This window comes from Falco biarmicus, chromosome 13, assembly GCF_023638135.1.
Source record: "Falco biarmicus isolate bFalBia1 chromosome 13, bFalBia1.pri, whole genome shotgun sequence".
NCBI classification, from domain to species: domain Eukaryota; kingdom Metazoa; phylum Chordata; class Aves; order Falconiformes; family Falconidae; genus Falco; species Falco biarmicus.
Genome location: NC_079300.1, coordinates 383978 through 397749, shown reverse-complemented (window position 1 = coordinate 397749; position 13772 = coordinate 383978). Strand labels below are relative to the sequence as shown.

Below are 13772 nucleotides of genomic sequence, written 5' to 3'. Positions count from 1 at the left end.
CCTTTCCACATACACATACCACACAGAGCAATCTGTGACACAACATTGTTTAGCACAAATTTAGGTTTTATTTCATAGCAACTCCCCTGTTGCTTCCCAAAGCACCATCCAGATTACATACATGAGACAAACTGGGGAGAAATCAGAGGCACAGTTCATGCTCCAAGCTCGTTGAAAACAGTTGATATAATAACACAAGTTGTCTAAATGTTGTTTTGGGGAAAAGGTGAAAATCACGGGGCAGATTTCAATAATGTGTTGAAATGAGCCTCCTCAAAAAACAGGAGGCCCAGATTTGGGTCATGAACTTAACCTACATTATCAAGAAGGTTGGGAGTGAAGAAAGCAGGCAGATATTGCATTACTCAGAAAATATGTCCTTCACAAATGCTCCAAGAGTAGCAGAGCTTTCCCTTTACTGTAACAAAACTGTATGACAAGACAGAATTTTTAGAAACTCAGCTCAAAATACGTTTTGATACCATGCTGCTAAACCCAATGCTTTTCTACAGATGGCAAAGTTATCTACATTAGGTTATCTAAATAGTCAGTTTTCAAAGACCTCAGTTTTCATATGCAACTCAGCGTGACTGTTCTGTATCTGTCAAGTACACATACGGAGACCAAGGACATGACATTAGGAAAATGAAGAGCTGTGCACTGGCAGTGAAGGAGCTGAACTTTCCAAGGAAGTTGCAGAACGCTAAAAACACCAGTGAATCTTCTGTGAGGTAGAGACACAAAAGATGAATCTCTATTGTCATCTCAAATTTCAAGTACTGGTTCATGGGGAAAGAGAATCAGCAAAATGAAGTTGTTTAGTGACAGAAAAGGAGCAAAGATGCACTACTTTTCTGTTTCTGTGTTTGGAATAAGATCACTAATAAAGGACAAACATGAAAAATTCAAGACTTAAAAGTTCTAAAAAGCAGCTTGACCAGGATTTTTCATTAACTGTGTAACAATAACTTCACTGAGAAAAATAAACTTTCTTTGCAGATATAAAAAAAATAATCTTAAGCATAATTCCAAAACGCAAAAAACTCAAATAAATGAAGTGTAACAGCTTTTCCCATTTAGTCTGTAAACAATCTAACTTGCACAATTAGCCTTGATCATGTTTCAATACTTTCTCATTTAAAAAAAAATCATAAAAACCAAACTGAAGAATTACAGTAGTAGCCTAATAGCATTCATATAGAAATAACTGTAGCTTCAGCTTTTAAATAGGGACACAGCTTATATTTCACATTACCAGAGTAGACGACAAGCACTCCACTGCCTTGATTCAGGATTTTTGCAAGCCTTCTTTTTCAGATGTTAACAAAAGTGAGCTAAGAACTGAGCCAGCTCATAACCAATAGAGCTATTTAATCTAATGAATGTGTTTAGCTGCATTATTAGCAGGTGCCTTTTGCACCATTCCAATATCAAAATAACATTTACTATGATGTAAAAAATCAAAATCACACAGGATTGATTTTTGTAGTGCAGAGAATCATTCTACGATAGAAACCCATACTGTGGTGCACACAATTCTCTGAAGTCTACAGCAACTAGCATTCTGTAGACTTAAAAATTTTCAGCATAAAGCACATTCAGGGCAACAGTTCTATTCTGGGCTTTTCTAAAGGTGCTGTCATTTTTTTAAAAAATACGTACAACACCTGGTGGTGTTTATCTAGAATCTCTCCTGCAGGGTGGAAAATACAGAATAGAATCTTACACAGGATCATGACTGTGACTTGTTGCTGTTCTGTTAAGTTTGTGGGTTTTTTTAAAGGACTTAAGTATTTCAGAAGTGCTACAGACAAAACTGAAACTTGGAATCTATTAGAGATGAAAACAGAAGGAACATACAGCATGGGAAGGGCTATCAACTGTGGTACTAGGTATGTATTTGGAAGGATAAGAGAAGCCTACTTGCATACAATTCTTTTCTTGCCTCATTCATAAAGCTTGCTCTTGTATTCCCTGTGCAACCTAAACTCCCCAAATAAGCAAAAGTAAGCAAAATAAGCCCTCTCATTTTACCAAAATAATGGTTACAATTGATTTCTCCTATTTTATGATGGCCATGACAGAATTTCTACTGCATCTGTCTTTTGCCTGCACCTAACACTTCCAGTTTAGAAGAAAACAGAACAAAAACTTTTAACCTTCCTCCCTTCCAAAGGTATAGCAACAACAAGGTATTTTAAATAGTACTCAGTTATATAGCAGACAGAAAACCAAGGCACAGAACACATCCTTAGAAGCTGCGTTCTCCACATTATTAAAAGCATTTCTCTATTTGCGAGTGTAAGATAGATGCTGAAAACTACTCATACCTATGTAATAACAAACTGATCTCTAATGCAGTAAAGTCCTTGTGTTACCTACTGCCTGATGTGTTATTACAGATCACATCAGATACACCAGCCAGCAGTATGGGTACAATTAACAAAGACACTGCAAGTTGTTTAAATTACAGTTTTGCTAAAGCTAGTGGTTTGACAACGGAAAAAAGAAGGTAGACAAGACTGCAAGAGATCAGTGAAGGAGCACATCTGCAGTGTGCTTCACTGTCAGCAAAAGTGAATTACAGTAAAAGAGTACACATGCATGAATTTCTTTCATTACAAACTTTCTTAAACCAAGAAGGCAATAAAATGAAGACTTAATGCCAAAAAAATCCTCATCAAACCTAAACAAAAAAACCCCAACCCATAGAATTGATAGAGCATTGCAACATTAAGTATTCAATTTCCACAAGAGCACTGCAAAGTAATAAATATTCCCAATCCTACTTTATAGGGATGGAAAAGAAAGCCAACAGATTATTTTATCTTGGCACGCAGTAAATCAGAGTAGAAGCTGCAACTCAGGACCCACCAGTTCATAGATCTATTCTCTAATTAACAGAAATCCATGATTAAGATCAAATTCTCATCTGTTTCCCAACAGATAAATCCCAAGGGCTTCTGTGGTGGCAGAGAAAGTCTGTGAAATGTGGTTAATAATATTTTTCTTAATATATAGTATTTAACATAAAGGCAAAGCTGATACCTGCTGCTGGAAAATAACACTGCTGTAACCTGGCATTTCAGAAAATAAGTGCAGTGGACATGAGAACCACTTATAAACACAGTCTTTCTGATAGTTACTATACAGCAACAGGATAAAGGGAAAGCAGGAGAGGGAAAAACACCTAATGGGCAGGTAGGAAAAGTCTGAGAGATTAAGTAAGAGTCCATCACTGCCAGACCTACATCACTGACATACGAGTTTTCATTTAATGTTAACACAGCAAAGTATTTCAGCTATAGCTTTTTTTAGAAATTACTTCCTCTTTTCCTGTGACATTCCTTCTCTCTGTTGTTTCTATTAGTCAAACCATATTTGTGAATCATTTATAATCAGCACGTTATTACCACATTCAACACAAAAATGAAGGACAGTCAGTACTGTCAAGGGCATGATACCCCAGTGTTGGGGCTCTTGCTGTATTGAATGATTATACTGAACTCTGAAGCAAGTGGAAAAATACTGAAGAAATAAGACGAGGTTACGGCCAGAACAGTGGGATGAAGAAAAAGGAGCAAATTGCAGATGTTTGCTCAAAAGCAAGGCCAACGGGACGTGATAAGAGGAGCTGGGAAACCGCAGAAAGGAGCCTACGTGCCAGAGAAAGCAGAAACAGAAATCTTCCCAGTAAACAATTGTTAACCAATCATATTATTATACGCTTGTAAAATAGCCAACCACATTATTGCACGCTTATAGAATGCCTTATAAAAGTCTACCTGGTTTGTACAATAAACGGATCAGATCTTGAACTCTGTGAGTATTTGAATCTGACTCCCGCTCGCCCGAAATGCCCGCAGCACCCCAGAGGGGAAAAAAGAAAAAAATACAACTGTCTTTTTCTCCACTAGTCATTCAACACGTATAAGAAAATCCTGAAAAATGATAGCACACAGTTCTTGAGTAGGCTTATCTCACCAAGGCATCCCCTGGCAAATGAACAGCAACACATTCAGAAAAAAAGTGATGCAGCAGTAAAGCATCACATCCATTTCTAGGCCAGGTAAATACAGATAGAAGTTGTCTCAATAAGGCCAATGCTGAAGTTCTCAAACATGGAGGCCACAGACCTAACTGACACCATACCGACCAACTGCAGCAAAGGTATTTCTCTGACTCTTGTCAAGGCCATGTATCCCAGCCTACCTCACCCAACTTCACAGCCCCATCTTTCATTGCACAGTGATAGGCAACAAGCCCTCAGCCCAGCTGCCTCACCTGCACCCACTGGATCCATCAACTGCAGTCCAACCGCAACACTACTCCAACAGGTCATTACACAGCTTGATTAACACTATTACCCAGCTTCTTGCTCTCAGCATGGTTTGTGGAAGGGAGGCAAGCCCACACAGCAGCCAGGACCAGAAACACCAGCCTGCCTAAGCACAGCTGCCTGTATGGTTTCTCCATGAATCCTGCAGCCTCCTGGACTAGTCTCCAAGTTAGTTTCACCTCCGTGATCACATGCCCCTCAAAGAACAGAACATTCAGTTTTTGAAAGGGACGTTTTGCAGACATCTTTTTCTCAAATACCTGTTACTGTATTTCAGAAGCTGGCTCAGAACTACCAAAAATCAGCAAAACCAGGACGTATGGAAACTGCTGCAAAATAAACTAGCTTGCCTAAATAAACTGTGCATGAAGAGCCTATAGAAAGCAAAATTATCTTCTACTTGGCACATATGAATAAAAAAATATTTTCAGAAACAGAATTATACACCCACATGCATGTATACTTGTGAACAATGAAAAATGGAAAAATGAAGCTGCCAAGACATCAGTAGACCTTGTGACTTATTATCTCTATTAAACTGCTACTGTACTGTGCAGTCAAGCAGATGGGTCAGTAATGAATGGTAACTACATCCATCACAATCTCACGTGGAGGGAAAAGACTAGATTTAGGAACACACAGTAAACTGCAGAACGACACTCTGAAGCAGATTTTTAAATGGCATTCAGATACATCTGTTTCCCACTTATTGCTCATTTATATGTATCAATCTGCACATAGAGATACGTATACAAAGATTCAATACATGATACTTAATGTGTATTTACTTAAAACGACACATACTCTTACAGCTTATTATTTGTCACGTGTTGGGGCTTTTTTCCACGTGTACATAAAGGATTTCAAAGCTGACTGTCTCCAGTTAAACTGTTTCATTAGGTGTTGAAGTACGAAAGAACTTTTTTTCTTTTTTAGAAGTCTTACGGATGTAGCACCTCCCAAATTCTAGATTCTTTGTCAGGCATCTAACCACTCATTTAAGATCCTAACTTTTGACATGCAATGTACAAAAATATTACTTAGTTCATTTTTAATTTCTTAATAATATGCAGACACATCTCTTTTGTAGCATACTATCTTCACTCAAGTTATGGTATTTTCTTTTTACAGGAGTGAGAGGTTACACTGCAACTTCATTGCAGTTAAAGATGTAAAAATCTTTCCAGTTTTGGCCTAGGTTGCATTCTAATGTAGTTAGGCTAGCTTGGATATAATAGTATATATTTCTGAAAATAAATTCTACAATACATACCAATTCAGATCTTAAGCTTTCTTCAGAGTATTCAGATTTGCTAACAATCAAGTTACAGGCACATTAAATGGGTATGTCTTTTTTGCTGTGTTGACTTTTGTTATAAAGACATCATACAAAAGGTATCAACTCCCACTCACCAAACATTCACATGACCAAAATGCAATCCATTTTGTAAGGAACCACAACAAGGCAACTGCTCCAAAACTCCTTCAGTGTAGAAAACACATTCTGCTATATGTATGCAGCATTCTGTAGAATTATTCGAAGGTGAGGCTTCTTGATTAGAACTTTGCAAAGATAGTCAGTGCCAAATCTTCTGTTACTGCATTCTCCATTCATTACAAAAATACTAAGTGCCTGATCTAAAGCCTACCGAAATTAGTAAAAGATTCCCATGTGTTACAGTGGTACATGACTCAAATCCTATTTAGAGATGATTTATGTATTTTCTGTGTTAACAACTCTTCAGGTATGTCAGAGTGCAATCACCTCTACAGAACAATCCTCTTCGTTACATCATCATTTGCCTATCAACCTATTAAATTCCAGAAATCCATTAAAGCCAGCTTTCCCTTAATATGCCTTTTACAGTAGTGAAACCATTTGTTAGGCAGTGATTCATGATACACAAACCAATGCAAGAAAGAACAGCATCTACAGTGTCTTTAGCTTCAATATGAACAGATTTTTAAGAATATGCTGGAGACAAAACTCTGCATTCCTAAAAAACAGGATTATAGCCCACAGGAGTTACTTTCACCTATCCTTCCAAAGCAAAAGTAAGATTGTTTGGATAGGAAGTGAATGGATTTTGCAATAATGTCCTGAGAAATTATATCTTTCACGAAGAAACACGAAGCAATATATTTTTACTGTAATTGCCAGAGGTTATAAACTGCAAGTACTGGGTCAAATTTTGTCCTTTTAGCAAAAGGACTTTAAAAAAGCAATGCAAGGTATTAATTTCACAGCAGTAGAACCAAAGTGATCATTTGCTTAAAGAAACCGAAATCCTAGTTGAAAAAAAAAAAATAAGCTTTTTGTTCTGTTGTTCATAAGCCACTCAACACAGGGGATATGCTGGATATTTACGGCCACGTTGTATTTACAATGACTGACTGCCCTCCAAACAATTCATACTGTGTAAGGTTCAGCAAAAGCAAAGAGGAAGGAGAATGAGGAAAACAGTGATAAGATTTTCATAGACTGGCTACTTAGTGATGTAAGTCCGAGATAATTACAGATGCACATAGTTAGCTGAAAAAGAGATTAACTGATTTCCTTGAAGCAATATTTTCCTTGCAAATTTCTCTTTAAAGTGCAACATAATTTACTTTGTATTTTTATTCTGGTTAGATTTCATAAAGAATTAATAAGAGGAAACAAAATTAGTATTGGCTTTCTTGGCTTAAGCACACTTTTTAGAGTTAATTTTAACTCCATAGCAATAGCACAGATTGGTCATTACAGCAAGGTTCAGTCAACCCTGCAGAGGAACCCACTTTTTTTTTCCTCTCCCCCTGCTCCCCCCCCAGTGAGGCTGACTAACATTGCACTAATACGGTACCTACTCAAATTGAACATCTGCTTTGCATAAAGCGAGAGCAATGTCATTAATAATGCAGGCTAGCTTTATTGAGGTCAAAGAACAGTAAGTGGTTCTATCCTTGAATCCAGGCATATCCCCTAATGCAGTCACTGTGCCTCAGCAAATACATTCTCTATTGAAATGTGTTATGTAGTAATCAATCATTTCAATTAAATACATCTTCCACCTTTTCTTCTCATACCTTGCAATAGCTTGTATGAATGAACAATCAGATGTTAAAATGGTAACACGTTTAAAAAGCAAAATGGAGAAGGAAAGTATCAGGTTCTTTTCTACTGTTGGGGAGTAGACTACAACAGAGAAGGACTTAAGGTAGCTTTTCTACTTCATTGAATAAAGTAACAACTTTATTTCTCATCTTGTTATTAGACCTTGCATAAAATTCATCGCTACAAAGAATCGCAATAGCAAGTATTTTGGCATTAAATTTGAATTGCTCTTGCCCTCACAGAACTATCATGATTGAATGAAAGGACCAATCCTCGGGAAAAGCAGATAAATTACACCCACAAGACAGTTTTGTTTTTATAGTCTCTACAATGTCAGGCAACTTCTGTGCCGCTAGTATTTAGCGGTTTCCAGACAAATAATCATGGAATCACACAATAGTGTGGGTTGAAAGGGACCTTCAAAGGTCATCTGGTCCAACCCCTTGCCACAGGCAGGGCCACCTCCCCCCAGCCCAGGTTGCCCAGAGCCCCGTCCAGCCTGGCCTTGAGCCCTGCCAGGGACAGGGCACCCGCAGCTGCTCTGGGCAGCCTGGGCCAGCGCCTCCCACCCTCAAAGAATTTCTTCCTCGTATCTAATCTAACTCTACTCTCAATTTAAAGCCATTCCCCCTTGTCCTGTCACTACATGCCCTTGCAGAAAATCCCTCTCCAGCTTTCTTGCCAGCCCCTTTAGGTACTGTAAGGATGCTCTAAGGTCTCCCCAGCACCTTCTCTTCTCTCAACCCATCCTCATAGCAGACATGTTCCATCCCTCTGATAATTTTTGTGGCCCTCCTCTGGACCTGCTCCAGCAGGTCCATGTCTTCCTTGTACTGAGGACTCCAGAGCTGGATGCAGTGCTGCAGGTGGGAGTTCCAAATAATGGAAACTGTACCACAGCAAGCAACTGCTGTGGTTACTGTTAAGGAGGGCACAACAAGGACCTTCTGTGGAATTTCTGTACAGATTCTGTGGCGCATTAAGCAGCATTTTAATTCTCAGCCACAGTCTGCTCTGTTTCCATTAAAGAAATGTTAGAACTTACCTACTTCAGTGATAACAGGGCCAATTCAAATTGAGTGCTTTCACTCCAAATTCTATTTCAAGTGTACTCAAAATTATCTCCAAAACTACAACCCCCCTCAATATAGAGTCTTTTTGGTGTTAAAAACAACAGGGTCTAACTAGTTAGACAAAGAATGATCCACTTGCCTTTCTTAAATTTATGTACAGAAAGTTTCTTAAGCTGATCCTTCCTAAGCCGATTCCTTCTTGCTCTGTGTCTGTCTTGCACAAATTTTGTGATCTGGAAACAGACATAAGTAAGACAACATGAGCAGCAAGTTGAAACAGCAGAAGAACAATAAAAGTTTTTATTTACAAGTCTTCACAGTAAGTTAGTTAAAAGGGAACCCCAGCTTCCCTTGCCCAGACTCAAGAATAAAGCCTAAAGGATGTTCTCCACGACCATGGCACTATAAACTGAAAATACACAAGGTTTTTTTGAAAGGAGAGAAAAAAAAAAAATTATGTTCATACTATATAAAATAACAGCCATCACTGCAATTCGCTACAAGGCCCATGCACAGTGGGATGGCACATTCCAAAGCAAAATACAATTTATTAAGTTTGACTAGTTTTGCTTACACTTTTAGATTATTATTACAGCTCTTTTAAAGGATTATTCCAATGTTTATCAGTTTTCATAGTACCTAGAGGTAGTTTGGGAAGGAGTAAAGGAGTTACTTCAAGCCATAGTTACTTGCTGTCTTCAACTACACTATGGATTCTGTTTCAGTTTTCTTAATAGTCCCTAATGCTACTTCTATTCGATTTCTAATTCCAGCACCTGTGATGTGACATTCTTTTTCAAATATGACGACAAACAACAAAGGCCTTAACCAAAGTAACACACTACCAAGTCTTTTGAAGTCTGCAGAGGTGCTCTACACATACCTACCCTGTGGATAAGGTAAACACTGAGAGTATTAATATTATAAACAGCATTAATATCTCTCACTTCAGGAATCCCCAGAAGGCACTGATATACTTCACAAGAAATTTTTTTGAAAGTATGAATGTATGTATATTATGGCCAAATAGTATTTTAGGCCATTTGAAACTAACTGGTTTTGGCAAAATAGATTTCTTCTTCTGCATTGCACCTGGCTTCACTTTTCAAGCCTATTTGGATCTAAACTGTTCAGACTCTTTTTACCTCAGTAAACAATGAGCTGTATGCATAAACTACAGTTTTTCTGCTGCAGTTCAGATACTTAGTAACAATCAGAGTCTCACATTCATTTCTTAGTTCAAAACAAGATACCCTGAAACAAGCAGGGCCAAAACCACAAATGAATGAGGATTAAATCCAACCTGGAGAACCTCCCTGGGATCAAGTTCACTGCACCTGTTAATTGTCCAGTGCTCTAATCTACCAAGATCCCTCTGTTAAGGCCTCTCTACACTCAAGGCAATACATTTACATATCGCTGGCAAACTTGCTTCACATGCACTCAACTAGTGTGTTCAGGTCATTGATAGTAACATTGAAAACACCTGGCTGTGAAGTTGAACCCTGATGAACACCACTAATGACCTGCTGCCAGCCAGATGTTACCCCTTTTACTACAACCCTTTTGAGCCTATCCCTTCAGTCAATTGTTCACCTACCGACATATGCATGTCTAGTGTATGGTGGATGTTTTGTCCAGAAGATGACTGTAAAAGACAATATCAAAAGTTTTGCTAAGAAAAAACAAAACAAAAAAACCAACAACCAAATGCCAAAAACCACAGCTCCACACATCTACTGCTTTCCCTTTGTCCACTACATGGGTAATCTTGTTATAAAAGTACATTAAGTTGGTAAGGACTGAACTTTCCCTCCACAAACCCACATTAACTTTGACCAATGACCACGCTGTCTTTCAAGTGTTTTTAAAAAACTCCCAGAATAATTTTCTCTGTAATTTTACCAGGCAATGAAGCAAGACTGACAGGCCTATGATTATGGAGTCATCCTTTTTCACCTTCTTGAATACAGAGCAAATAATATTTGCTAGGTTCGAGTCAACGGGGACCTCTCCAAATTCCCAAAATTGTTGACAAATAACTGAGAGAGGTATCTTATTACCATCGGCCAACTCTCTCAGCAGACGGGCATGATGCCCATCAGGCCCACAGACTTACATGCATTCAGTTGCAGCAGTAAACCACATACAAGTTCAAAGTCAGCTGGGAGTTACCACTTCCCCAAGTGCTTTCCTACATCTACTGTATCAATTTTTCCCCTAATCCTTACTCAAAGGCTCTCTGCCATTTCATCCCCTAATGCAAGTGCTGTACAGTCCAACCCCTCCCTTACACACAGTGCTACCCCTCTGCCTCACCTGCCCTGCCCATCTCTCCAAAACAGCCTGTAACTGTCCATTGCAGCACTCTCCCCACGAAGTCTCACGCCAATCATTTTGTAGCTGTGGGAGCTCTAGTTCCTCTTGTTTGTTCCTCATACTGTGTGTGCCAACGTACACACATTCAGATGTGTCCCAGTCTACTTGGTACATCACGGAGCAGAGAAAAAGCCCTCGCAAGCACACCATCCATCAAACATTATCATGCCACCCCATAGCTTACCACCAGTGAGCCTGGATTTATCCTGCTCCCCCTTCGAACCTGTACTACACTCTGGAAAACACTTTTAAAAGACTTCTTCCCTTTTCCTTTCAGTTTAACACGAGATGTGTAGATGGATTTTGTAATTTTCAACATAATAAAACCTCCTTCCAAAACCGTCCAGACATCTGTCCCAAATACACACTATAGATAATCCTGACTTGCAGACATACAATATAATTTTCTCCTGGTTCCTGTCTGGTTTTCCTCTACAAGATCCTAAGACATGAAAAGAACAATTAATTTTAGCACTGACTACCTATTACCACTAACAGAAGAGAAATTCAGGCCTCTCAAAGCCTTTACTTTTATAACTGGGACTAATTTGGAAAAATAAATTCTTAATCATAGTTTACAGACGTGCCCCTTTCTACATTTCTTCACAGTGCATAAGCAAGGAAAGACAGCACTGGAGATTAGTTTAAACCCCTGAAATTTTCCTCACCAAATGTTTATTTCCCCTTCTCATAGCTAATCCTACCTACTAACTGTTTATTCCTTTTGGACTGTGTATATGGTTCTTCCCTGTGTATTTAATTTGGAATCCTGAAAGCTCAAACTCACACATCAAGCAAAAAATATTTTTTATCTGGAGCATCAGCACGCTGATACAAAAATACGCAGTTCTTAAAAGGTCAAGTTTTCAAGAATCAGTATCTATTAAAGACAGTATATTTAGACTGGACATAATCAAGATAAGTTTTTATTATGTGGATGGTGAAACATTGGAACAGGTTGCCCAGAGCTGTGGCTGCCCCATCACTGGAAGTGTTCAAGGTCAGGTGGGATGGGGCTTTCAGCAACCTGATCTAGTGAAAAGATGCCCCTGCTGATAGCTGCAGGGGAGGAGGATCACAACACAGACATGACAAAATGATTTTTAAAGGTCCCTTCCAACCCAAACCATTCTGTGATAGCTTCTGCTAAGAGAACTCACTTATGTCCTAACAACAAACACTGTACAAATTTATTTACCTCATTCCTCTGACATTTGTCATGCCACCTTTGATGCAGAAAACAGCTGTTTTCATAGTGAGGGAAACATCTGCAGTTCTAAGGAGAGGTGGCCTTTCAGTGGGATTAGCCTTGTGCATTATGTAACTAGTTCCTTGCTAAAGCAATTGGTGAAATTAGTCTGTAATACAGTTCAGTTCTTGACCTGAAGATGACAGCACTGAAGTCCATAAGGAATTTTTGCAACTAACTTGCCATCTAAAAACAAAAGCAGCTGAACTGGTGAGAAACTCTTGAAGCAAAAGAAGAAGAAATATCCTGAGAGTAAAACTAGTCTATTTTAATTTTTAATTTCCATGGCAGTGGTCATGATCAGTCAAGCTCACGCTCCTCATGATTACAGTTTTCATATGTTCCCCCTCCTTCATTAGTTTTCTCTTCAATGGTAACCTTCTAAATCGCTCTTTAAGTTACAGAGCCCCTAACTATTCTTATTACCTTTCTCTCCATTCCCCAATTACTATCTTTCTGAAAAATGATGGATCAGGGTTTCAGACCGTATTTTGATACGGTACAAAGCCAGTACTTATGATTTCCAAATGATGCTACAGTCCCTTTCATAGCCTTCTTCATTCCATTTCTTAAGATAACCAGTATTTTGTTTGATTTTTCAACTTAGGTGCACAACAAGCAGATTATTAGTGAAGCTCAAGTTGGAATATTGATGGTCTCAGAACAGATGTTTACAGAATATCCCTGGTGACCAGACTCCTTCAGAAATACCATCTCTCCTCACCTCAAGCTGCTGACTTTCAGCATACAATGGTAAGGCTATACATTCACCTAATTAACGGAGACAAGATCCTTTATGAGCAAGGTTATTACCAGGAGATCAAACAAGACAAAGCATTGGTGAATTTTACCTTCTCACTAGCTGATCATTTCTGCTTTATTTTCACAGAGCTGCTGCAATTTTGTTTGGGACAAACATGCTCAGGATTGTCAATTAAATGCATGACTTACAGTACAAAAACCACTAACACAGGAAAAAGTATTTTGTGAAAATATTATATAAAAATCAAGTAATGCATCAACTGTTATCAAAAGGTAAAATAAACTGGTCAGAGACAAGCAGAGATTCCAAGAAGTGGGATGCTAAGTATTCTGAAATAATGTATAGCTAGGCTATTTTACCTTTTACAGGAGACATATGCCCAACCGAGAACCTCTATAGGTGATGTATATGCTGTATGATATATGCTGTAACAGGTTTTGAGCTTGCTGACTGATTAGTGTATCTGCAGTAAAAACCAGCAAGACCTGCACTGTGGAACAGTGGGACTAACGTTTATTAAGCAGCGCAAGTTTGGTCAGGTGGGACAAACTCAGTGTATGAGAGCATGAGGACAGGTCATTCTTTACAGGGTGAAAAAGAAAGCACTTGTGCAGCTGAAGAGCAGAAGTGAGGACAATTCTTTGTAAGTAGTTATGTGCCAGGTAGAACATTCTAAGGGCAGGATCCTGTATCACTTTGCCAAAATTCTGCACCTGTTTATTGTAGTGAGACAATAAAGGATTACAGGTAAGCACGGTACAGGTATGCACAGTACACAAAGCTTTCTCTGTTCCTTTACTATACCCCTTCACTTAAGTGACAGTTCTGTGATGATTTGTTTGAAAGAAAGAGCGTTATTAAAAGAAGGAACTTAC

At 38.6% G+C, this 13772-nt stretch overlaps 1 protein-coding gene and 1 long non-coding RNA gene across 4 annotated transcripts in view; one reads left to right on the top strand and one right to left on the bottom strand.

The window, feature by feature from the left end:
• The window catches only part of RNF13 (ring finger protein 13), a 44729-nt gene that overhangs the window by 8578 nt on the left and 22379 nt on the right, over positions 1-13772 (bottom strand). For 2 of the 3 annotated variants that reach the window (XM_056358391.1, XM_056358393.1), the window contains exons 8-9: positions 10107-10154; positions 8646-8739 (exon numbers count right to left, since the gene is read on the bottom strand). In XM_056358391.1, the coding sequence (XP_056214366.1) occupies positions 8646-8739; positions 10107-10154 (142 nt within the window). The remainder of the gene's footprint in view (positions 1-8645; positions 8740-10106; positions 10155-13772) is intronic. The other variant, XM_056358392.1, reaches the window with a different exon arrangement.
• On the top strand, positions 779-13766 carry LOC130158069 (uncharacterized). The gene is made up of 3 exons (XR_008825162.1): positions 779-1892; positions 9280-9405; positions 12742-13766. It is a non-coding gene; the product is annotated as an uncharacterized LOC130158069 (long non-coding RNA).